The 24,836-nt window shown below is 40.5% G+C and overlaps 2 protein-coding genes and 1 pseudogene across 4 annotated transcripts; all 3 read left to right on the top strand.

The window, feature by feature from the left end:
- Positions 1 to 3,766: 3,766 nt before the first annotated feature.
- LOC110986096 (cytochrome P450 4F1-like) lies at positions 3,767 to 7,788 on the top strand. Its single transcript, XM_022247734.2, has 4 exons — positions 3,767 to 4,458; positions 4,779 to 4,997; positions 5,586 to 5,845; positions 6,215 to 7,788. The coding sequence occupies exons 1-4, from the start codon at positions 3,808 to 3,810 to the stop codon at positions 6,672 to 6,674; spliced, it is 1,590 nt and encodes a 529-aa protein (XP_022103426.2). The 5' UTR covers positions 3,767 to 3,807; the 3' UTR covers positions 6,675 to 7,788.
- A 7,481-nt stretch (positions 7,789 to 15,269) lies between these two features.
- Positions 15,270 to 19,559, top strand: LOC110986097 (cytochrome P450 4F1-like). 2 transcript variants are annotated; one of them, XM_022247736.2, is made up of 4 exons: positions 15,270 to 15,926; positions 16,229 to 16,447; positions 16,651 to 16,910; positions 17,467 to 19,559. In XM_022247736.2, exons 1-4 carry the CDS (start codon positions 15,345 to 15,347, stop codon positions 17,924 to 17,926), a joined length of 1,521 nt encoding a protein of 506 aa, XP_022103428.2. In that variant the 5' UTR covers positions 15,270 to 15,344; the 3' UTR covers positions 17,927 to 19,559. The 2 variants fall into 2 exon arrangements, with proteins under 2 accessions (XP_022103428.2, XP_086994631.1); XM_087138505.1 differs by lacking the exon at positions 16,229 to 16,447.
- A 3,210-nt stretch (positions 19,560 to 22,769) lies between these two features.
- Positions 22,770 to 24,442, top strand: LOC147798739 (cytochrome P450 4F6-like; annotated as a pseudogene). The gene is made up of 3 exons (XR_015425594.1): positions 22,770 to 23,369; positions 23,676 to 23,899; positions 24,430 to 24,442. The product of XR_015425594.1 is annotated as a cytochrome P450 4F6-like (transcript).
- Positions 24,443 to 24,836: the final 394 nt, after the last annotated feature.

The following is a 24,836-nucleotide window of genomic DNA, read 5'->3' as shown; positions in this document are numbered from 1 at the left end:
TATTCAGCCCAGCTTGGGCCTTTCCGACCATTGGCGTAAATCCTGGAGTGGTGGAGGCATTATCCCCCATGGGAGATGGGCTATTGAATCATCCCCCTCTTGTTTTGGGGGGTTAGAAAAGTTCTAGCGGAATGTGAAGAATTTTTCGGACTCCACAACAGCCAAAGTGCATTCAATATCACTCAAAAAGGAATAATTAAAAAAGCCAATAATTTGGCAGTTCTGATGTAAGATTCTGCATAAATTTAATACATATTTTAACCAAACCCCCCAACATGAACATCACCTCTAATCTAGTATAATGTGGAGTTCGCACCCCCCCGCTTTTCATGGCCAGGCAAGTGAGCTCCCCTCCCTAGTTACCCATCCATCGCCAACAATTTCCAGCATAAACTTACACTGTTTGCGACGTTTTCTGAAATCCACTTTTTATTAGACGCTGTGCACGTACATGTGCATGTATGTTTCACCCCCATTCAACGTGTGGAAATTAACGACTTCGGCCGAGCGCGGCAGTTACTTGACCGAACCCTCGTGAACCATACGGAAATGTCCTAAGCTACTCGCCAATCCTCTGTGAGCTCGTTTTGAAGACTTTGTTTGCACAAAGTTTAACAAACGATCGCATTGAAACTCTCTGTATGTGCTCTAGAAGGCTTAAACCGAATAAAACATGAAATTTATCCTCAAAATGGTTGCTGAGATGATAAATTATTTCCATTTTCATTCGCTCAATTGGACTTTTTTCCCCACTAAATTTCTCAATTTTAGAAGTTTTCCCCGAACAGTGGGACACTGCATACGACAGACCAGAACTTCAACTGCACAATACAATCAGTTCTATGTAGCTAGATTTTTTTGTTCGACTTTCATAAGTTATATTTGATACTTCTGCGCAGCGCGATCTATACGTGTTTTACATGCACAAAACCGATCCAGCCACGTACCGTGCATAGTACACTGCGGCTTGTTCTACGCGTATCGCGGCGTACACCTGTGCATGTACACGTACATGTACATACATGTACATGTACATGTACAGTACATACATGTACAAGTGTATGAAAATTCTCGACGGAGCCGGTGTACATGTTTATGTGGTTCATGCATATATAGTACATGTTAAACTGGGGAAATATACCGTGAATTTCAACATTTTCGTAGCAATTTTATGACAGATAGACCTCGGTTTCAATGATAAACTTCCTGTTAACTTACTGTACTTTTGAGTTCGTCTTTCGTTCCCGAGTCACTGAATTCTTTCGCTTTGCGTGGCCGTCCGTAAGATTATGCGGGATGAAATGAATCGGTGCTGAGTTAGGTTGATATGCAAACGCGTCTGGTCGGGAAGAGAAAAAATGTAGCGCAAAATCGTAAGCAAATCTATAACCTTCACATCTTTTTCCACCTCAGCCCACTTTTGAAAACTTTAGGAAAACTTCGAATCGAATAGAGCTTTTCACAAAAATCACTAATTTTGACCATTCTGGTACTACTTCCCAATTTTATTTTCACAAAACACGTTAGGAAAAGGCCTTATCTTACCATGGGGATTTTTGGGCAGGAATTTGTACTTCCAAAAAGTGAAAACAAGACGCAAATTTCATGAAATGAAGAAGCTGGTTGCCTGGTGCGAATTCCCATGGTCCTCATTACGCATTCAAATGACCCTAAAAGCGGGACATGCGCAGTTAACAATTTCCCTCTGAAACATACGTGTGTGGAAATGTGATTGTCACGCGCACGTCAGTGCCAGTATGGAATTCATATCTGCCGTCGCGCGTCGCCAGTCTTGTGTTGCCCGTCGTGCGTCGCCCGTCAAATGGGTTGCATAGGACCTGCAAAAGCCGGGGTTTAACAAATGACAATGTGATGATTTCATTCACTTCTACGGATCTTTTCCCAATAAGGCAAGTACAAATCCCACCTGCAAAGCATATACTAGTCCCATAATTAATGCCAAGAATGCTAGACTACCCCTGCCCCTTGACAAAAAAATATCGCCTTTCTGAGAATTCAACCAAGTGTTTTTTGGGGAAAAACATGTCCAGCAAAAATGTTCAGGCCAACTTATCCACAGTAGAATTCCAATCTGCATACTGTAAAAATGTGCCGACTTGTTTGCATTAAATTCTAGACAGAAATCTGCCAACTTATACAGGTATTCCATTTTGTCCTTTCGATTTCACCTTGAAATCCAGAAATACTAGACAGTGCTGTGGATAACAAACTGTTTATTAAATGTATTGTTAGGGGGTAATTACCACTTGGTTTAAGTTTCAGAAAATATGACGTGTTGGTTTCTGTGGGTGTGTATGCCATGGTGGATAGACCAATGAGAACAGGTTGTCCAGCATATCAGCATTATTTATGGGGTTAACAAGTACGTTACTGTTTAAAAGGCTTCTGTGAGCCTACCTGCAACCCAAGTCATGTCTAATTTGGAGAATACAGCAGATATCATCATAGGTATACCCGCCCTCAAAAAATGTGGAATCAGTTTGTCTCTTATGAAAATTTTAAGGTGGATTGATCGAACAAGTACATGTACATGTGAAACGATCAAGGGTCAAAGTTAAAAATACCACTGCGCAAGAGTGACAAAATAAGAAAAAACGACGGGCGACGGACGACGGGGGACGGACGACGGACAACGGGCGACGCTCGACGGGCGACGGAAAATGGCATGTTTGGAACTGGTAAATGGCAGAATTGGGACACAACAAAAAGCAAAAGGCGACGGACGACGGCATATATGGAATTCCATAGTGCCTGCCAACAGACGCGGAACAGGAAGCCTATCACATCAGGGTTCAAGTCCAATATTTTCTGCACACATCAACAAGATGAACTGCGTGGGCTGAACTTAACTATCCAGGTTGTGAAAAGAATATATTTCAATGACGCTCCGGTGTTATTTAAATCTCGTTCATGCTGTGAACAAAGAATGAGTATATTAATAACACGTCTTGTAACAATGAACTTCATGGTTACAAGACTTGGGATGGTTGGCCTATTAAGACTTTCCGTGGATAGAGCTTGGGTCGACAGACCTTTTCGGACTGCCACACCTCAATAAGGAGTACGGTATGTTGGCAGGTCTGCCCTTTGGAGTGCAGGACCTTTTGGGACATGAAGACTTTTGGGGTCTTCAAGAGCTTTTGGAGTCGAGAAACCTTTGGGGCTGTACAAGCTTTTGGGGATGTGAAGCCTTCTTGGGCCTGTAAGACATTTTTGTGGGGGGGGGGCTGTAAGATTTGTGGGCTTTAAGACCTCTCGGGGATGAAAAACCTTCTTGGGCTGTAAGGTCTTTTCACTATAAGACATTTGTGAAAGACCTCCCGGTACGTCCAACTGCTGTAAAAGATATCATTGAGGAATCTACATTAGCTTCAATAAGGCCTCCTTGGGCCTATGTACTCCAGGAAATCAGTTTTCGTCTTCAGAGAATATTTTGCCCGGTCTTATCTTGGAAAGGTCTTATGACCCAATGACATTAAAACCTTTTTTTACTTCGAAAGGTTCCATGAACCAGAAGGTCTCACAATATGGATGACGTCAATAACATGACAATAATAAAGCACTGCTATAAAAAGTGATACTTGCATGAGTAATTTTGACTGACACGTATTAAGCATATTGACGTAACCTTAGTGTAGGTCACAGCTCTCTGAGCTGTTCATTGTAATGGTATGATTTGCATAAAGATGTTTCAACTTGGCCCAGTTTGAGGTAAAGTCTATATTTACCGTCTGGTGATAAGCTCTGACATAGGGCAGTTATAAAAGGCCTGAACATTTTTGGCTAATGCACTATCCTCAAGGTTTGCAACAAGTACAGCTCATGTTATTTGAGGCTTCTGGGCACGGCAACAAAATGATTTGGCAAGTAATTGGCATAGCACTTGCAACGGCCTTCTTGTGGAGAGTTCTCACGTCACTGAAACAGGTTGTGAGTTGGAGGAATGCCATTAAGAAGCTGCCCACTCCGTCCGGAGCGCACTGGCTCTTTGGCCACCAAAAGCAACGTCCTTTCGATCCCGGCTTCAAGTGGTTGTTGGATACCGTGAAAGCCTTTCCCCGCGTCTACACCGTGTGGCTAGGACCAATGCCTTTTCCCGTTCTGGTCCATCCCGAAACCATCAAACCGCTGCTGACGGGGGCTGTAGCCAGCGAGAAGTCTCCAATGTACGAACTCTTGGCCGACTGGGTAGGCGAGGGGCTAGCAACATCAAAGGGGGCCAAATGGAAGAGGAATCGCCGGCTCTTGACTCACTCTTTTCACCTGGACGTCCTCCGTACGTACTCCGTTGCATATAACGACTGTGTGGAGGTACTGCTGGGGAAGATGGACCAACTAGCTGTCCAGGGCAAGCCCATTGATGTCAACCATGAGCTTGTGCTTGCTACATTTGATGTTATTCTCCGCACTGCCTTTTCCTACAAATCGAATTGCCAGGTAAAACTTTGTATCTTGCATATTAAAAACCGGCTTCCGTGCATACAGACATACATACATACTGTTCACAAATACGCACATTAAAGGGTAGTTCAGTGTCTAGACACTTCTAAAATTAAGCTAAAGTGCCCCCGGTACACAAACACTGTTGAATATTCGAGTCACAAAATACTAGAGGAAAAGCTACAAGCCACGTGTGTTCGATATTATAAGCATATTACCTCCTTCGAAGAAAGACGAGAAAGTTTGTTGTTTGAGGGTATTATATTTAAGCTGCAATTAGTGTCTAGTGCAAACATTTCCCCGGTCTTTCCTTTCAGCTTCAAGAGCTGCCAAAGGAGGATGGCTTGGATGTTTTGTCTGCTTGCGATACCATGACTTGGTTTATCCAGGAACGCCAATTCCGTAATCCTTTTCTATTAAACCCGTGGATTTTCCGGTTGAGTTCCGACTATCCCAGGTATAAGAAGGCCTTCAAGTACCTCCGTAAACTGGCTAAGCAAATTATCGAAGACCGAACGAAGGAAATCACCGCGAAGGTAAAATCTGTAAAAGTGAAGTCTAGATTTGCACATGATAATGAAAGTCTTGGAATCGAAATACTTATAAGGTCATATTGGAATTTTTATAGTTTAATTCGAACACCAAAATTAGATGCCATTGCTACAGTGGCAGAACGTTTGTTGACAGGTGGTTTGCGCGCGTTACACGCTTCTTCGGCCATAGCTGTTGTGGGTGTCAACCAATACTCTGATGATTGTGGATGCTGTGCTACTGCAATGGGAGACTTTAAGACGCTTGGAAGACATACATACCGGTCTTTTTACCAGTTCTGAGCATGCGCACGTTGCTCTGAGCATACGTGCATAGTTCTGAGCGAGCGCAATACCTTGAAAAAGGACCGGTATGTTTGCTGCCACCAGCGTCTCAAAATCTCCCATTGTGAACCGTTGCTAGGAAAGCCGCACCCTCTCTTGGTTCAGCCCAGGGCAGCAGCAATGTTCTACTCGTTGGTTGAGCTTCTCCTTTTGATGCAGTTGCAGCTGATTATGTTTTAGTAATCATCCAGCACTGGTATCACTCAGGCAAAGGTTCTGAAGTGTACACGGGTCTTATTCCTCATGCAGATGGAGGCTGGTAACCCCATCACTAAGCCACGCGATTTCTTGGACACGCTTGTGATGGCTAGAGATGCCGATGGCAAGGGCTTCACTATGGAGGAAATGTCTGACGAAGTTAATTCCTTCATGTTCGCCGGCCACGAGACTACGGCCACCTCAATGACCTGGTTACTGTACAACCTGGCAAAGTACCCTGAGCACCAGACGAAGATTAGGGAAGAAGTGAAGGAGATTCTGAACGATAGAGACACGGACAGAATTACGAGGTAGACAGTTTCAGTAATTTTATTCGCGCGATGTTTAGCCCTGGAGAATCTGAATCATATAGTCGGCAAAGCCGAAACATCAAACCATCACATCAGAAACTTGAATCGATACCAAATTCACAGATATTTACGTACTCCTTGGCAGGGAGAAATGTGTAGCGCGTTGTTTTTAAGGGTGTGACTCAAGCAGTGACTCAGACTCTCGGTCTGTAGTTACTCAACAGCATATCTCTGAAGCTTGCCAAGTCTATACCGAGAAGCTATTATTTGAAAATGCTCTGAGCATTTTATTTAAAAAGTCAGGATCTTGCCATTAACATCATAAATCAAGTGACGTACTTAATCTTGTAATATTTTATTTCTTTCCAGCAAGGACCTCAGCCGTATGGAGTATATGACCCTTGTCATCAAGGAGTCCATGAGAATGATGAACGCAGCACCGATGATCAGTCGCACCGTGACCGTTCCGTACAAAGTGGACGACGTTACAATCCCCGCTGGAACTATGGTATTTCTCTGCCTTCACCAGCTCAATCATAATCCCAGCGTCTGGGGCCAAGACCACATGGAGTTCAAGCCCTCTCGATTCCTGCCCGAGAACCTCTCCCAGATGGACCCCTTCGCCTACGTGCCGTTCTCAGCCGGAGCGAGGAATTGCATTGGGCAGCAGTTCGCCTTGAACAAGATCAAGGTGTTTGTGGGTCGAATCCTGATGAGGTTCCGTCTGAGTCTGGTTGACGGGGAACCAAAGCCGGTTCCACAGATGAACCTCGTCACTAAACCAATGAAACCATTGTATATCGCCATCGAGCAAATCAAAGGAAATTAAATCCCGTATACAGTGAAAATGGCAGGAACCCACATTTTTGAGGAATGTTTGTGAAATTTCAGCATCATTCATCTGTTTATGGCAAATTCTACCAAAAAATAAGTACCTTAATGCTTGATTTGAATAAAAATGCGGTACAAGCGATTCTTAAATAAATAAATAAATAAATAAATTGTATATACCTTAAGTGTATTAACTTTTAAAAGAAAGTAGAATCCATATTATAATCGATTACAGTTAATGAGCCAAGGTAATGCGTCCTAATTTATATAAGATACAATGTAATCAAATGCATAGTTTATATCAAAGCTGCTGTATGAATTGTGTTCCTGTGGTTCATACTGTTGATTTGCTTTACGACTGCAGTGAGAAGATTTGAATTCTTTTCCGCTCAGTTAATGTATTGTAGTGGAGTTGTGATAATCTGTTTATTAAATGTCTTTTTATTGTTACTTCTTCTTCCTGTGTTATGGTAGCGATAGATCCGCATAAAAATAATACTGTAGTGTTCTTTGTGTATACAAATGATAATTTCTCATAGTTTTAACTGTAAATAAATGGAAACAATTTCAGGCGGACTTATTAACTTGCATTATAATGCCTTGAAGTTAGTGGGTTTCAAAATTACGCACTTTAAGGTCTGTTAAGCTGAAGATATTTGAAAAAATATTTAGTTTTTGATTCTTGGTAGTTAGTGAGAATATTTATAAAAATGTGTTTGCTCGGTTTCAATTCTTTAAGACTACAGAAAATAACAGTGGTCCCCATGTTACATAGCCTATCATTGCATTGTTTAAAGGATGAATATTTGCGTGAAATATTGGAACTTTCGACAAAACTAAATTTTGATAAAATTAGCTTTTGAAAGCACCTCCTACCGCATATTTAGCTTGTTTAAGACGCTTTAGTATTAGTTTTGGCTTTTTGGTTTATGGTTATACAAAAAACAGGTTGCATTTTAAAGAACTTTAGCTTGAATAACTTGTCAGCCCCATCATAAAAATTGACATAATTTGATGAACTTCTGACGATCATCCTCCGTCATTCTTATTATGTAGATATATTTAACAGTCTTTCTGCCTTAAATTAATAAACATTTGTACTGACACTCTTAGAGGAGCAGTGGTGTACCTATGGGGGGATGGCAAGTTGACCCATGGAGACTTGTCTTTTTTTTCAAGGAACTGACTGCACCAACACTTCATAAACCTTAAATGTACTCCAACTTTCCAGGGAAAAATGATGAAAATGAAATTACAAAATTTACAAATCCCCAATTCTCCCTTACTAAAAACCTGGATGAGGATGACATTACACTCCGAAAAACTTCAAACTATTCAAGAATAGTAAATACTTTAAAGCTTAAATTTTACCCGATGCAACAAAGAAATCAAGCAAAGATCACACTGATATTAGGAACAAATAAACAAGTATGATTAAATTAGAATGTTACACTTAGCATGTAAAAAATAAGGATAACAAAGGAATGCTGATTGGAACTAGTTTACAATGATAAGGTAAACACGGAAGAAAGATTTTATGTACACAAGATGACCTTATGGGCAAGAGCTTGACAGGCACTACAGTGAAGAATGCTAGACTCCACTGGCGAAAAACAGTTCAGTCCTTGGTGCAAAAATGTGCTTCAACGCAAACAAAGCCTAGGCCTGCATCCAATATGGTCTTGGCCCAAGACACCAGTGATCGATAGTGGATCGCGAATTTGTTTTTTGTAAATCGAGACGCCCTCTAGCACACCAGTGTCTTGGGAATTTTGCAGCACTGGCTTGTTTTTCCCCTAGCTTTTCCCAAGGGAACCAATCAACAGCTAGCTTGGTTTGAGCCATTATAATTAATTATACATGAAGCTCACAAAGTCATTCGACGGAGAATTGAAAACAAAAGTGATGTCCCGATCTAGACGCCTGAAAAATTCCGCATAAAATGCCGTGTTCAGGTCGTTGTAGCATGCATGTGAGAATGCCAATAGATAATATTGACAGTTTTCCTGTGGTTCCAAGACTTGCCAGTAGTTTAGTCCGCGAATCATCAGACGCACACTGCATGCACCCTTATCACTACACGATCAGTCATGATGCGATGTCGCTGGTCGCTTTAGCACTGCAAATTTGGTCTATTCCTCCGCAATGGAAATTGTAGGGTAAATGATCGACTAGTAAAAAATCTTTATTGGAGTATCTTAAAGGCGTGTTACAACCACCTAAACACAGTATTTTATGCAGAAAATTTCGGACCTCAAGATCAGGACGCCATTTTTGTTTTCAATTCTCGCCGGACGTCATGAACTTATATGCCTAATTCATTATAGGGCTCAAACGAAGCTGTTGATTGGTTCCCCAGGATAAGCGGGGAAAAAACAAAGCAAACCATTAGCCATCGCAGCAAAATTCCCAAGACGTTATAGTGCCCGCGGCGTGATGACTGTCCCAAATACGGGAACTTGATGATTTGACAAACTGGAACTGGATTCGGTTCACTAACAGTGGGTGAATAACTCAGACTATCGGTCAATTGTGGTCGTGCAGGTTGTGCCAAATATCAAAAGACAGACGGAAAATTAAATAAAGTATCTCTCCATGACACAATTTGTGTTGGAAATGCTACTTATATGAATAGCAATCATTAATAATAATTCTATTTCGATCTAGCGTCTTACATTATAAAAATCTCAAAACCTGATTTATATAAGATACAATTTAATCAAATGCATAGTTTATATCAAAGCTGCTGTATAAATTGTGTTCCTGTGGTTCATACTGTTGATTTGCTTTACGACTGCAGTGAGAAGATTTGAATTCTTTTCCGCTCAGTTAATGTATTGTAGTGGAGTTGTGATAATCTGTTTATTAAATGTCTTTTTATTGTTACTTCTTCCTGTGTTATGGTAGCGATAGATCCGCATAAAAATAATACTGTAGTGTTCTTTGTGTATACAAATGATAATTTCTCATAGTTTTAACTGTAAATAAATGGAAACAATTTCACGCGGACTTATTAACTTGCATTATAATGCCTTGAAGTTAGTGGATTTCAAAATTACGCACTTTAAGGTCTGTTAAGCTGAAGATATTTGAAAAAAATATTTAGTTTTTGATTCTTGGTAGTTAGTGAGAATATTTATAAAAGTGTGTTTGCTCGGTTTCAATTCTTTAAGACTACAGAAAATAACAGTGGTCCCCATGTTACATAGCCTATCGTTGCATTGTTTAAAGGATGAATATTTGCGTGAAATATTGGAACTTTCGACAAAACTAAATTTTGATAAAATTAGCTTTTGAAAGCACCTCCTACCGCATATTTAGCTGGTTTAAGACGCTTTAGTATTAGTTTTGGCTTTTTGGTTTATGGTTATACAAAAAACAGGTTGCATTTTAAAGAACTTTAGCTTGAATAACTTGTAAGCCCCATCATAAAAATTGACATAATTTGATGAACTTCTGACGATCATCCTCCGTCATTCTTATTATGTAGATATATTTAACAGTCTTTCTGCCTTAAATTAATAAACATTTGTACTGACACTCTTAGAGGAGCAGTGGTGTACCTATGGGGGGATGGCAAGTTGACCCATGGAGACTTGTCTTTTTTTTCAAGGAACTGACTGCACCAACACTTCATAAACCTTAAATGTACTCCAACTTTCCAGGGAAAAATGATGAAAATGAAATTACAAAATTTACAAATCCCCAATTCTCCCTTACTAAAAACCTGGATGAGAATGACATTACACTCCGAAAAACTTCAAACTATTCAAGAATAGTAAATACTTTAAAGCTTAAATTTTACCCGATGCAACAAAGAAATCAAGCAAAGATCATACTGATATTAGGAACAAATAAACAAGTATGATTAAATTAGAATGTTACACTTGGCATGTAAAAAATAAGGATAACAAAGGAATGCTGATTGGAAGTAGTTTACAATGATAAGGTTAACACGGAAGAAAGATTTTATGTACACAAGATGACCTTATGGGCAAGAGCTTGACAGGCACTACAGTGAAGAATGCTAGACTCCACTGGCGAAAAACAGTTCAGTCCTTGGTGCAAAAATGTGCTTCAACGCAGACAAAGCCTAGGCCTGCATCCAATATGGTCTTGGCCCAAGACACCAGTGATCGATAGTGGATCGCGAATTTGTTTTTTGTAAATCGAGACGCCCTCTAGCACACCAGTGTCTTGGGAATTTTGCAGCACTGGCTTGTTTTTCCCCTAGCTTTTCCCAAGGGAACCAATCAACAGCTAGCTTGGTTTGAGCCTTATAATTAATTATACATGAAGCTCACAAAGTCATTCGACGGAGAATTGAAAACAAAAGTGATGTCCCGATCTAGACGCCTGAAAAATTCCGCATAAAATGCCGTGTTCAGGTCGTTGTAGCATGCATGTGAGAAATGCCAATAGATAATATTTACAGTTTTCCTGTGGTTCCAAGACTTGCCAGTAGTTTAGTCCGCGAATCATCAGACGCACACTGCATGCACCCTTATCACTATACGATCAGTCACGATGCGATGTCGCTGGTCGCTTTAGCACTGCAAATTTGGTCTATTCCTCCGCAATGGAAATTGTAGGGTAAATGATTGACTGGTAAAAAATCTTTATTGGAGTATCTTAAAGGCGTGTTACAACCACCTAAACACAGTATTTTACGCAGAAATTTTCGGACCTCAAGATCAGGACGCCATTTTTGTTTTCAATTCTCGCCGGACGTCATGAACTTATATGCCTAATTCATTATAGGGCTCAAACAAAGCTGTTGATTGGTTCCCCAGGATAAGCGGGGAAAAAACAAAGCAAACCATTAGCCATCGCAGCAAAATTCCCAAGACGTTATAGTGCCCGCGGCGTGATGACTGTCCCAAATACGGGAACTTGATGATTTGACAAACTGGAACTGGATTCGGTTCACTAACAGTGGGTGAATAACTCAGACTATCGGTCAATTGTGGTCGTGCAGGTTGTGCCAAATATCAAAAGACAGACGGAAAATTAAATAAAGTATCTCTCCATGACACAATTTGTGTTGGAAATGCTACTTATATGAATAGCAATCATTAATAATAATTCTATTTCGATCTAGCGTCTTACATTATAAAAATCTCAAAACGCTACCCAAGAGAATCGTAAGCCTCATTGCGACAACATATCACAGGTGATTGCACCTTAATATATCTGCCAATTGCAACTTGGAAAGACCAAGGAATTCTGGAATACATACATATTCCAGCATATAACACAGGATAACGTGGCCAATTAACCTGACTCAGTATGTCACTGAAAATAAGAACATCTGCTCAAACAGATCCGATGCGAATGTCCACGAGCAGAAATATGATTTAAAAACCACAAAGTTGTCAAAAATGGAAACTGTTCTTTACAGAAAAAGAGGAAAATTAATGTACATATCAAATTAAAATTAACAAGCACTAACGCAACACGCAAAAATACCTTATACCGGTTTCCCATGTGCAATCACCGGTTTGTTCGATCAACGGCCAAAAGCAGACCGCAGCAGCAGCCAAGGTACTTTACATGAAACTAGACAAAAGGCAGCAGTGGAAATGGCAGTGAACAGAATGGCGAGTTAGTACCTCCAAATCTTCAACTGCAATGACAAAACTACCACAAGATAAATCATCACATCAAAACCGTAAATAAACAACAGATTTTCTGACAAAGGTCTTTACCTATATTGAGTCATCAACAAATTTCAAATCCACTCGCAGGCGACTGCAGTGCATAACCAATTTCATTTCCTAAAATGTTGGCACATACTTTCGATAAAACTGTTCACTCTAAATTGATTATACGCACATGTACCTTCATAAGGACATAAAAAGGAGACAACAGCCCTAAATCGGATACAAATAAGGAATTCCTACATTCCAAAAGGTGGACAAGCATTACCAACTGTGCCACATACAATGTACATCTAAAAAGGCACCACTATAATATTCATACCATTTCAATTCAGAAAACTTCAATAAGACAATACATTACATATGTATAACTCCATTGAACCAACCATTTGGATGTATCAGCAGCTTCCAGATGAATTAAGGTCAGCCTCCTTTCGTCCAGTCACCTTAAGCTGATGTCCAATACATCCAGTCCCCAAGAACCACATATATTGACTGTCGTTTATTGTTTTTGTTCATTTTGAAATTATACATAAATAATCTGCATCCTCGTCCAAACACGTATCATTCTTCCTACTGCGCCAATTGTTACCGAGGAAAAAATGGAAAAGGTGGGTATGGTGGTCCTAACCCGAAGCAAGTTTCGAGTTATCAATAGTCGATCATTAGTAGGTCAGGTACGAGAAATGCCCCCGCCTAAATCAACACATGTAAACGTATACCGGGTGCATGGGCGTAAATCCCAGGGAATGGGGTATATATCCCCTCCCCCACGTTTCCTTCCGGTGGAGGATGGGCTCTTTACTCATCCCCCTCCACTTTTTCTTGCTGAGAAAAACTCATGCAGATTGTGAAGAATTTTAGGACTTCACAACGACCAAAATGTATTTAATAGCACTTTAGGGAAAAACAATGAAAATATGCCATTAAGATGAAAAATTTTACAAAAATGTAATACATATGCATCTGTATCATGAACATCGCCCCCTATGTAGTGTCCTATGTTGTCAACCCCCCCTCCGTTTTCAAATGACCATGGCTGGGTGAGTCATCTCACCATTCCCGATCTCTAAATTTCTGGCCCAAATTTACGTCACTGACAGTGTAGCGATCGACTGAATTACACAATGTACCCACTTGCAGTGGGGAGAGATTTCGGGGGGGGGGTGACCCAGGGGTGCTCACATTTTTTTCAAGGGGGCACCACAAGAAAACAAGTTGCAGCTTTATTGCAACGGAGATAATTCGTAGATTTCAAAGGGGGGGGGACGTACCCTGTGCTCCTCCCGTAGTGACGCCACTGTCGACTTGGCACTTATACTGAGTCTATAATCGAGTTAACGAGCGTCTCTCCAAGTGACGAATGTGCCACTCGACCACCGACAGTAAAGGAAACGTATTGCTGCCGACGCAAACAAATATTTTATCTAGTTAAGAAGACTTAAAATATCGTTGAAACGACTTATTATTTCTTTGAAACGACATAGTTATCTCGATTTAATGACTTAGTATCTCATTTAAACAGCATAGCTATCTCGTCTAAACGACTTAGTATCGCGTTTAAACCATATACATGTATACATGTGGATATCTCGTTTAAACGTGATAACCTAGTCGGCTAAAATAGTGCATAGTGTGAAACAAAAATGAAAATGTCAGTTTAGTTCGTTTTTGTTTTCTCCCTTTCTTAAAAAATGCAACCATACCCCCCACTTTAACCAAATCGACGCTAACTTTATCTATTGTAACCATCACTTATAAAAGAAAGAGAAATACAAGCACACAAGGAACAGTCCATAAAGTATGCGTACTCTTTCCTCGCTTTTGTTGCATGGTTTGACTCCTTTATCCGTATCATAAAGGTGGTGCCGATAATAATAGATAGGAAAAGGACATTAATTTAATGTCAATTTACCAAAAGTACTTTTTGCTCTGTTTGTGTATACATTGCCTCAAACCTCTGGCCCTGTACGCAAAGTACATGCGTACATACTTTATGGACGGCCTCCAACCTACGTATGAAGTACAATCACAACCGTCGTATGTATTTATTCAGATATGCTGCAAACACAGCCTGAAACACCTGGCTGTATTGGAGCTTGCTGGACCTTTAGGGGTCGCGAGACCTTTTGGGGTCCGTGAGAACATTTGGGGTTCTATGACCTTTTGGAGTCCCAGGACTTCTTGGGATATGAAATTGTTGGGGTTGTATTACTTTTTGGAGTTAAGAAACCTTTGGGGCCATAGAACCTTTGGGGCTTTCAAACCTTTCTAGGCCTCTAAGACCTTTAGGAAGCTGTAAGTCTCTATCCTTCTTGGGCTGTAGGACATTTGTAAACGGTAAGAACTTTTTTATCAGTCCAACTACAGTGAGACATATCATTTAGTACTCTACATGAGCTTCAACGAGGCCTCGTTACTCCAGGAGATCACTGGCGTCTTCAGAGAGTAGCGGTATGGTATTTTGTTGGGCTTCGAAAGGTCTTATGACAGCTGATACTTAAATGACATAAAAGCCTTTTTTGTTTTACTTCAGCAGGTTCCATTGTACTCTCTGAAGACGCAAGTGATCTTCTGGAGTATCAAGGCATCATTGAAGCTCATGTACAGTACTATTAAAATGAGATGTCTTGTTTTACGTCGGAAGGTTTCCTGAACCAGAAGGTCTCACAACCTGGATGAAGTTGATTAGGAAAGAAACATGACAATAATAAAGCACTGTTATGAAAAGTGATACTTGCATGAGTAATTTTGACTGACACGTATTAAGCATATTGACATAACTTTAGTGTAGGTCAAAGCTCTCTGAGCTGTTCATTGTAATGGTATGATTTGCATAAATATGTTTCAACTTGGCCCAGTTTGAGGTAAGTCTATATTTACCGTCTGATGATAAGCTCTAACGTCGAGCCATTATAAAAGACCTGGAAATTTTCGGCTGATGCACTATCCTCAAGGTTTGTAACAGGTACAGTTCATGTTGTTTGAAGCTGGGCGCGTGTACCAAAATGATTTGGCAAGTAATCTGCATAGCACTTGCAACGGCCTTCTTGTGGAGAGTTCTCGTGTCACTGAAACAGGTTGTGAGTTGGAGGAATGCCATGAAGAAGCTGCCCACTCCGCCTGGAGCGCACTGGCTCTTTGGCCACCAAAAGCAACGTCCTTTCGATCCCGGCTTCAAGTGGCTGCTGGATACCGTGAAAGCCTTTCCCCGCGTCTACACCTTGTGGCAAGGACCAATACCCTTTCCCGTTCTGGTCCATCCTGAGACCATCAAGCCGCTGCTGACGGGGACTGTAGCCAGCAAAAAGTCTCCGTTGTACAAACTTATGGCTGACTGGCTGGGTGAGGGGTTGGTAACATCAAACGGGGCCAAATGGAAGAGAAATCGCCGGCTCTTGACTCACTCTTTTCACCTGGACGTCCTTCGCACCTACACCTCTGTGTACAACGACTGCGTGGAGGTACTGCTGGGGAAGATGGACCAACTAGCTGTCCAGGGCAAACCAATTGATGTTAATCGTGAGCTTGTACTTGCCACATTTGATGTCATTCTTCGCACTGCCTTTTCCTACAAATCGAATTGCCAGGTAAGATCTTCCTTTTAATTTGCTAACCGGCTTCAACACATACACAGACCATTCTGACATACCTGTTTAAAAGAGGAGGCTCCAGACACCTCTTAAATTTATCTAAAAACACAAGAATATTGAATTGTGAGTCACAAAATAATTAAGGAAATGAGACAAGTAACGCTTAAACAAAACTATAAGACTATCACCTCCTAGTTAGAAAGACAAAGAGCGCGGTGTATGGCTGCTGGAATCTGTAATAATGAATGTGAAATTAATGTCTAGTGCGAATATGTTGTCCCGCCTTTATTTCCTTTCAGCTTCAAGAGCTGCCAAAGGAAGAGGGGTTAGATGTCTTTTCTGCATGCGAAACCATGACTCGGTTTATTCAGGAACGCCAATTCCGCAATCCTTTTCTCCTAATCCCTTTGGTGTTCCGATTGAGTTCCGGTTATCCCGAGTATAAGAAGGCCTTCCAGTACCTCCGTAAACTTGCTCAGCAAATTATTGAAGAGCGAACGAAGGAAATCGCCCAGAAGGTAAAGTCTGTGAATTTAAAGTTTGGTCTTGCACTTGATTTTAAGAGTCCTTACATCGAAAGACCAAAAAGTTCATGTTGGAACTGTTACAGCAGTGTTCAAGTTGATTGTGCTGCAATTGCAGCTTACTACGGTTTGGTTATCATCCAGCGTTGATATCACCCAGTGTATGGATCTGAATAGTTTGTATACTCCTCATGCAGATGGAGGCTGGTAACCCCATCACTAAACCACGTGATTTCTTGGACACGCTTGTGATGGCCAGAGATGCAGACGGCAGGGGCTTCACTACGAAGGAAATGTCGGATGAAGTTAACACCTTTATGTTTGCCGGCCAAGACACCACATCCACTTCCTTGACATGGCTGCTACACATCCTGGCAAAGTATCCTGAGCACCAGACGAAGATTAGGGAAGAAGTGAAGGAGATTTTGGCCGATAGAGACTCTGACAGAATTACGAGGTAAGCACTTTCAGTAGATCTGGATACATGCGAAATTATACCCTCGAAAAACTCGAATCATTGTTAACCGGAAGACCTTTTGGAGAATATTTGAGTCTTGAAAAGATGACTATTTAGAAACCCAAAATATATTTTCAAGAACATCACACTAAGAACATATTGTTGATGAGTTCATATAAATCATAAATGACGTGGGCAGGGAGAATCAGTTGTACTGTTTCAGCGGAAAGAGTTCCTGATTCAAAGCCAACTTAGTCATCGATATCTGCCACGATAGCTATACGTACGTCCTCCTTGATGGAGAGAAGCATGGAGAACAGTGTGCATGAGAGTGTGACTCATCTCAACTGGCTGGACTCAGACTCTAGATCTGTAGTTTAATACTCAACGGTACATCTCAGGAGTTCGACATGCATACATACTATGAGGCCGTAATTTGAAGTTCACTGTTTGATATTCTTGCATTTGAACTATGTTATTAACATGTTATTGAAAAAAAATTAAGCACTATATCATCGTGATGTATTGAATTGCATTATGTGGTATTTCATTTTAGCAAGGACCTCAGCCGTATGGAGTATATGACTCTTGTCATCAAGGAGTCCATGAGAATGATGAACGCAGGAGCGTTGGTTACTCGTACCGTGACTGTGCCGTACAAAGTGGAGGGCGTTACAATCCCTGCCGGATCAACAGTATTTCTTGGCATTCACCAGCTCCACCACAACCCGAGCGTCTGGGGCCACGACCACATGGAGTTCAAGCCCTCTCGATTCCTTCCTGAAAACTTTTCCCAGATGGACCCGTTCGCTTACATGCCTTTCTCAGCCGGAGCGAGGAATTGCCTTGGTCAGCAGTTCGCCTTGAATGAGATGAAGGTGTTTTTGGGTCGAATCCTGATGAGGTTCCGTCTGAGTCTGGTTGACGGGGAACCAGAGCCAGTTCCACAGATGAACCTCGTCACTAAACCAATGGAACCATTGTATATCGCCATTGAACATCTTCATGGGAATTAAATCCTCCATAGAGTGAAGATGGCGGGAACCCCAACTTTGTGAGGAATGATTGTGAAAAATAATAAGCTCTCATCTGTTGATATAGCAAAAACTCTACCAAAAATAAATACTGCTGTTTGTCAAAATGCCATACATACGCCCACAATTTGAAATCAAGTTGTATAAACCTGGAATGTGAAACCTTTTAAAAGAGCTTATAATCCTAATTATAATCGATTACAATTGATAAGCCAAGGTAAGCTGTCCTGATTGATATCAGGTAGCCAAATAGGTATATGAAGGTTATACCGAGGCTGCTTTTAAAATTGTGTTTTAGTAGTGCATTGTGTTGATTTGCGTTACGACTGCAGTATGAGAAACGCCAACCTTTTCGCTTAATTTAGTAAGTATTTGGTTTGAAATAGTGACATTGTGTTAATCTGTTTATGAGATATATTTTATTGTTACTTTTACTTTTTATGTTATGGTGCTGATAGATTAGGTTTATATGCCTATTGATATAAAAAATAAAAAAAACCCAGATTGTTGTTTGCGTGTCCAAATGATAATTTTAATTGCTTGAAATGTAAATTAATGGAGACAATTTTAGGCAGAATTATAGGCTTGCATTACAGCGGCTTTAAGTTTAAGTGAACTTTCAAAACGATTGAGTTATAGGTAAATTTATAAGGTCCGTTTAACTGAAAATATGTGAAATTTTTGTTTGGATTGTCGGTATTAGCTATTGAGAGTATTGATTAATGTATGTTTGCTTGGTTTTACTTGTTCAACACTATAAAAATACCAATGATATTCATGTCATAGCCTATTGTTGCGTTAGTCAAAGGAAGAATATTGTGTGAGAGATTTATTCTTGATGAATAAAAGTTTTGGTAGTTAGCTATTTGAAGCATCCACGACTGCGTGTTTACCTAGTTTAATAGTGTTGGCCTTTTGGTTTATGGTTGCTAAAGCAGGCTGCATGTACTTAATCTCATAAATGTTTGAAATATCATCTTATCTTGTCACCTTCATTGAAGTGACATATTGGACGTATTTTTGACGCTAATTCCAGGCCATTATTATGTAGACAGTCTTTCTGTCTTAATAGTAAACACCGATAATTTGAAAGTCAAGATTTATATTGTGTGGGGGATGGACAAGTCGATCCCTGATTGAAACTTTGCTGTCATAATTGTGAAGGAATGCTCTACGTTCCCGGGGAGTTGATTCTTTTGAATATTTTAGATAAAACTCGATTCTTTTAGACAAACAAATGACAAGTTCCAATATTACCTTCATTTAAAACCTTGGAAAAGGAAACGTGTTTTTGGAATTTACTTTTTTTTTTAAATACCTATGTTTACAAACAAAATATTGCTGTATAACCGCTACCTATCTTCCAAAATTTCCTTTTATGTTTGTAAATTGTGTCAGCTTGTAGGTCGCAGTTTTTCAGGGTCATAGATTTATCTTAAACTTTTCATTAATGATATAATACGAGCAACGTAGGTATAGAGGCAAATACAGTGTGGGCGTGATAAAATTAAAGCCTACTTTTTCTTCGTCCTGTGAAAATGGAATGCAGCTGGGGTTGTCATTGTGAACTACTTACTATACTTCTGTTCGATCCTCGAATAAATGTTGTTATTGGACATTGCAGTGTTACACTCCTTCATGGATTTCCATCTGCATATGATCCTCATTTTGTTTTTTATGTTGGTTCACAAGGACTTTTGATGTTGTAAGAGCTTGAGTAATAAGCCTTTTGGGTTTGGAAGACCGTTGCAAAATCCTTTGGGCTAAAGACCCTTTGCAGTTGCGAAATCTTTTGGGGCAAAGACCTTTTGCAGTTACTAAACTTTTTTTTTTGCTTTAAGACAGGGGGGGGGGTTCAAGAGCTGTAGTGTTATAAAACCCCTAGCATCAGCCCTGGCAACGTCATAGTAAAAGCCTCTTTGGTTCAGACCATTGATTGGCAGACATTTTTGTGGAATACACTTCTAAGTTGGAAACATTCACCGAGGTGATTTCTGAGATAAAGCCTTAAGGATACATTTTAGGATAGGCAACTGGCAGTGCAGCGAGGGGCTCTTTTTTTCTAACGAATAAACTTTTAGGTGACTGCCCAAGCTCACAACGGGTTCTAAGCCACTCTCCCAAACGATTCATCGTATACTAGATTGAGACATGATAAACCTTGATATAGTCATAGAGATCTTTGTTTGCGGTACCATGACATCATAATAAGGTCAAAACTGAACGAAAATATTCATATTTGTTGCTAGGACAAAATGTTTCCTGATCTTTACTTCCAAAGGGAAAGGATATTATGAAAACTTTTCTGACATGGAAGTCTCAACATACAAATGTAGTCCACACTTTTTTATTTGATGCTTTCTTTGGCAGGGGATGTGCACAAGACAACCCAATTAAGTCGAAACCCTCTAGCAGCACACTGAAAATCTTTTTGTTATATGTACCACAGTTCAAATTTTCATTGGACAAGACCAAGTGTTGTGTTGTCAAATTAATGACGTAATCAAACAGTAAGTTATCTAAACGTATATAAGACTTGGGAGATGATCAGACAGCTTTGTATAGTTTCCCACTTCAGCCACGTTTATCTGACACTCGGGGAGAGTTTGTGTTTCTGTTACTCCATACGTTTTTTCATCAGCATGCCTTGACACCGTCACTCTGGAAGTTATGTTAAATCTATGCATTATGAGTTTGCTATACGCTGTTCTGCACTTTTTCCTGTAATTTTTCACGTTTAACGTTCGAACAATCAGGTTAATGGTGATCTTAACAAGTTTTTAAAAAAATTTATCATGGATTGTTTACATGATGCTCTAGCTCTCCGACATCTGGTTATAGATCAGTTTCATTGATGGCCCCACAAAACATTACGGACGTCACTGTAGTTCTTCAATTCAATCGCGTTTAGTCCAACCTCGATGATGATCAGGAGTTCTCCAGGCGTGCTTCAGTATTAGCACTTTGTCTGTGCAACAAACATCGACGTGTTATCTTTTTTATGGCATAGGCCTACCATCTTTGAAACCTGTATTAATTTCTTGGTTATGCGTAACTGTGGTTTATTTAGTAATTGTGTTTTCTGTAAATTTTCATGTACCAATTTCAGGTGATTCTGATGTGTTTTAACGAGCACTGATAAATGGTTAGTAGTCCACCTGGTGTGTTAGAGATACTGCCAAATTGATTTCAAATCCTAAACTTTTAATTTGGACGTACATATCGACGAAAGTGGCGACGAGACTTGTCCTCGTTCAGTATCAGTTGCCAGAAAGTAACCACGCGAAAAATCCATTTTCAGCCAGATCCTGGGGCCTGTGAGTGGCCTGTGAATGACTAGTCTTGGGCCGAGACGGCAGAACTCGATGGCGGACTTAATCAAGCATAATGGGTGCACCACATCATATAAATTCCCATAGCGAGCAGTGATAAATCCCCATGCTTCACAAATTTTAAAAAAATACAACTCTCACAGGTGTTCAGGCTGTACAGAAAAACGATGTTCGAGATGTCCTCTTTCATTTTCCTCTCAATTTTTAGTGGGTTGACCAATGGCATTTTTGAGAAATTCTCACCCAAAGCAGACCAGCCTTAAAATGAATTAAAATTCACTGCCCAGAAAAGTAGCAATTTTGAAAATGTATCCCTCTGCAAATCGGCTAAATAGTGCCACTTCTGGACCCAACTGCATCCAAATAGCTCAGAATTGGAAGCCCTGAGTCCAGGTCAGAGGTTAAGTGCCATATTTCTTCAATTCCTTAATTTCCGTCGCTCTCAGGACCCCCTCATATAGAATATTTTTGGAACTTCTAGCTCCACGGACATATTTCTGGCCTATTTGCGTGAGTGCACCCTCCATATCCAAAGCAAAACGAAGACAACGTGGCAGGGGATCCCGACTTGGTCAAGTCTACTGTCGTATGTATTTAGTCAGACATGTTTCAAACTCAGCCTGAAACGCTTAGAATATTTGATCAAGAGTATGAATTGGAATTTGAGCTTACTCGACCTTTACGGGTCGCGAGACCTTTTGGGGTCTGTGAGAACGTTTGGGGGTTCAATAACTTTTCGGGAGCCCCAGAACTTTTTAGGACATGAAAATTTTGGGGCTGTGTTTAGCTTTAGGAGTCACGAAACCTTTGGGGCCCTAGGACCTTTTGGGGCTGCCAAACCTTTTTAGGTCTGTGAAACCTTTTGGAGGCTGTAAGTATTTCTCCGGGGAGGGGCTTTAAGACTTGGTGGGCTTTAAGACCTCTTGGGGTGAAAAGCCTTCTTGGGCTTCAGGACATTTGTGAATGGTGAGACCTTTGCCAGTACAACTATACTAAGACATCTTATTTAGTACTCTACATTATCTGCAATTAGACCGTCCTGTTAATCCAGGAGATCACTTTCGCCTTCAGAGAGTATTTGTTAGGTCTTGGAAAGGTCTTCTGACCTCTGATAGTTATATGACATAAAAAGCTTCCTTTTTTACTTTGGAAGGTTCCATCATGGTTCCATGAACTAGAAAGTTTCACAAACAGGATGAAATTGATCGGAAAAGAAACTTGGGAATAAATCACGCTTGTGAAAATTGATACTTGCATGAGTAATTTTATTGACACGTATTAATTTATTAAAGCATATTGACATAACCTTATTGTAGGTCACAGCTCTTTGAGCTGTTCATTGTAATGGTATGATTTGCATAAAGATTTTTCAACTTGGCCCAGTTTGAGGTAAAGTCTATATTTACCGTCTTGTGATGAGCTCTGACGTCTGGGGCATTATAAAACGCCTCAGAATTTTGGGCCGATGCTTTATCCTCAATGTTTGTAACAAGTGCAATTCATGTTGTTTGAGGCTTCTGGGCACGGCAACAAAATGATTTGGCAAGTAATTGGCATAGCACTTGCAACGGCCTTCTTGTGGAGAGTTCTCGCGTCACTGAAACAGGTTGTGAGTTGGAGGAATGCCATGAAGAAGCTTCCCACTCCGCCTGGAGCGCACTGGCTCTTTGGCCACCAGCTTCAAGTGGCTGCTGGATACCGTGAAAGCCTTTCCCCGCGTCTACACCTTGTGGCAAGGACCAATTCCTTTTCCCGTTCTGGTCCATCCTGAGACCGTCAAGCCACTGCTGACGGGGACTGTAGCCAGCAAAAAGTCTCCGATGTACGACCTGATGGCTGACTGGGTGGGTGAGGGGCTTGTGTCAGCTAATGGGGCCAAATGGAAGAGGAATCGCCGGCTCTTGACTCACTCTTTTCACCTGGACGTCCTTCGCACCTACACCTCTGTGTACAACGACTGCGTGGAGGTACTGCTGGGGAAGATGGACCAACTAGCTGTCCAGGGCAAACCAATTGATGTCAATCGTGAGCTTGTACTTGCCACATTTGATGTCATTCTTCGCACTGCCTTTTCTTACAAATCGAATTGCCAGGTAAGATCTTCCTTTTAATTTGGTAACCGGCTTCCACGCATACACAGACTATTCTGACATACCTGTTTAAAAGAGGAGGCTCCAGACACCTCTTAAATTTATCTAAAAACACAAGAACATTGTTTAATTGTGAGTCACAAAATAGTGCAAAGGAAATGAGACAAGCAACGCTTAAACAAAACTATAAGACTATCACCTCCTGGGTTAAGAGACGAAAGAGTGCGGTATACGGCTGCTGGAATCTGTAATATTGAAGGTGAAATTAATGTGTAGTGCAATCATTGTGCCCCCTTTTTTTCCTTTCAGCTTCAAGGGCTGCCAAAGGAAGAGGGGTTAGATGTCTTTTCTGCATGTGAAACCATGACTCAGTTTATCCAGGAACGCCAATTCCGCAATCCTTTTCTCCTAATCCCTTGGGTGTTCTGGTTGAGTTCCGGTTATCCCGAGTATAAGAAGGCCTTCCAGTACCTCCGTAAACTTGCTCAGCAAATTATCGAAGAGCGAACTAAGGAAATCGCCCGGAAGGTAAAGTCTGTGAATTTAAAGTTTGGTCTTGTACTTGATTTTAAGATGGGGTCTATGCATCAACAGCAAAAGCAGGTTCACGAAAAGCTTGGAACTATCATTCTTACATTTTCCCAAGAACAAAGACAAGCGAGTAGTAATTTAAATAGTGCAAAGTGAAATTTACCAAAAAATAGGCATACAATAGCGGCAAAAATCAACACATAGCTTAAGCTAGATTCAGCCCCTAAATTAATGACGTTCATATTTGTAATGAGCCTCTGACCCATGAATGCATGTACTTGTAATTGGCTTAACATTCTACTAAACACCTAGGCATACGCTACAAATATCGTTGGACAAAGGATGAAAACCACACCACCTTCTTTAGGAGTTTTATCAAGCTTTCTTTATTTCACAGACAGTATGGACAGTTAAAACAACAAAAGTGCAGAAACTGCACCGTTTGTAAATTCAGACTTGTTGCCCTATTGAAGAAAAAAATTGAATTTTACTATGTGCTTACATTTTATTTGATGTTTCCATTTCATTACAGATGCCAATTCTAGGTTCAAAACACCCACAGGAAGGATCTTCTGAAGAGAACCCAATGGTGTCTCTACACAAACTTCTGCCTGTGTTCCAATTATTTTGAACCCAATCAGTTTACCAATCACCTCCAAACATGCTGAAATGGAATGAAGTGCCCACAATGTTTGAGGTTCCAAACCCACCAAAACTTGTGACACCTCAACGATAAAAACGAGGATGCTAAAGGAAGCTTGAGCCAGATGGGACATAAAAAAGTCCACTAAAACTGGCCAAAAGAAAATAAATATATACAGATATACGTACGTGTATCAAATATATTTGTATATACAATTAAAATTGCCTATCAATCTTTGTCTGTACATTCAAGTTCATCAGTGACTTTGTCATCACACGGACCCATTACACATTACA

The sequence above is a fragment of the Acanthaster planci genome, linkage group LG06, assembly GCF_054643075.1.
Source record: "Acanthaster planci isolate LZ-2023a linkage group LG06, COTS_SCS, whole genome shotgun sequence".
In the NCBI taxonomy this organism is placed as follows: Eukaryota; Metazoa; Echinodermata; class Asteroidea; order Valvatida; family Acanthasteridae; genus Acanthaster; species Acanthaster planci.
Note: the sequence above shows the minus strand (reverse complement) of the source record. Positions and strands in the feature narration are given on the sequence as shown.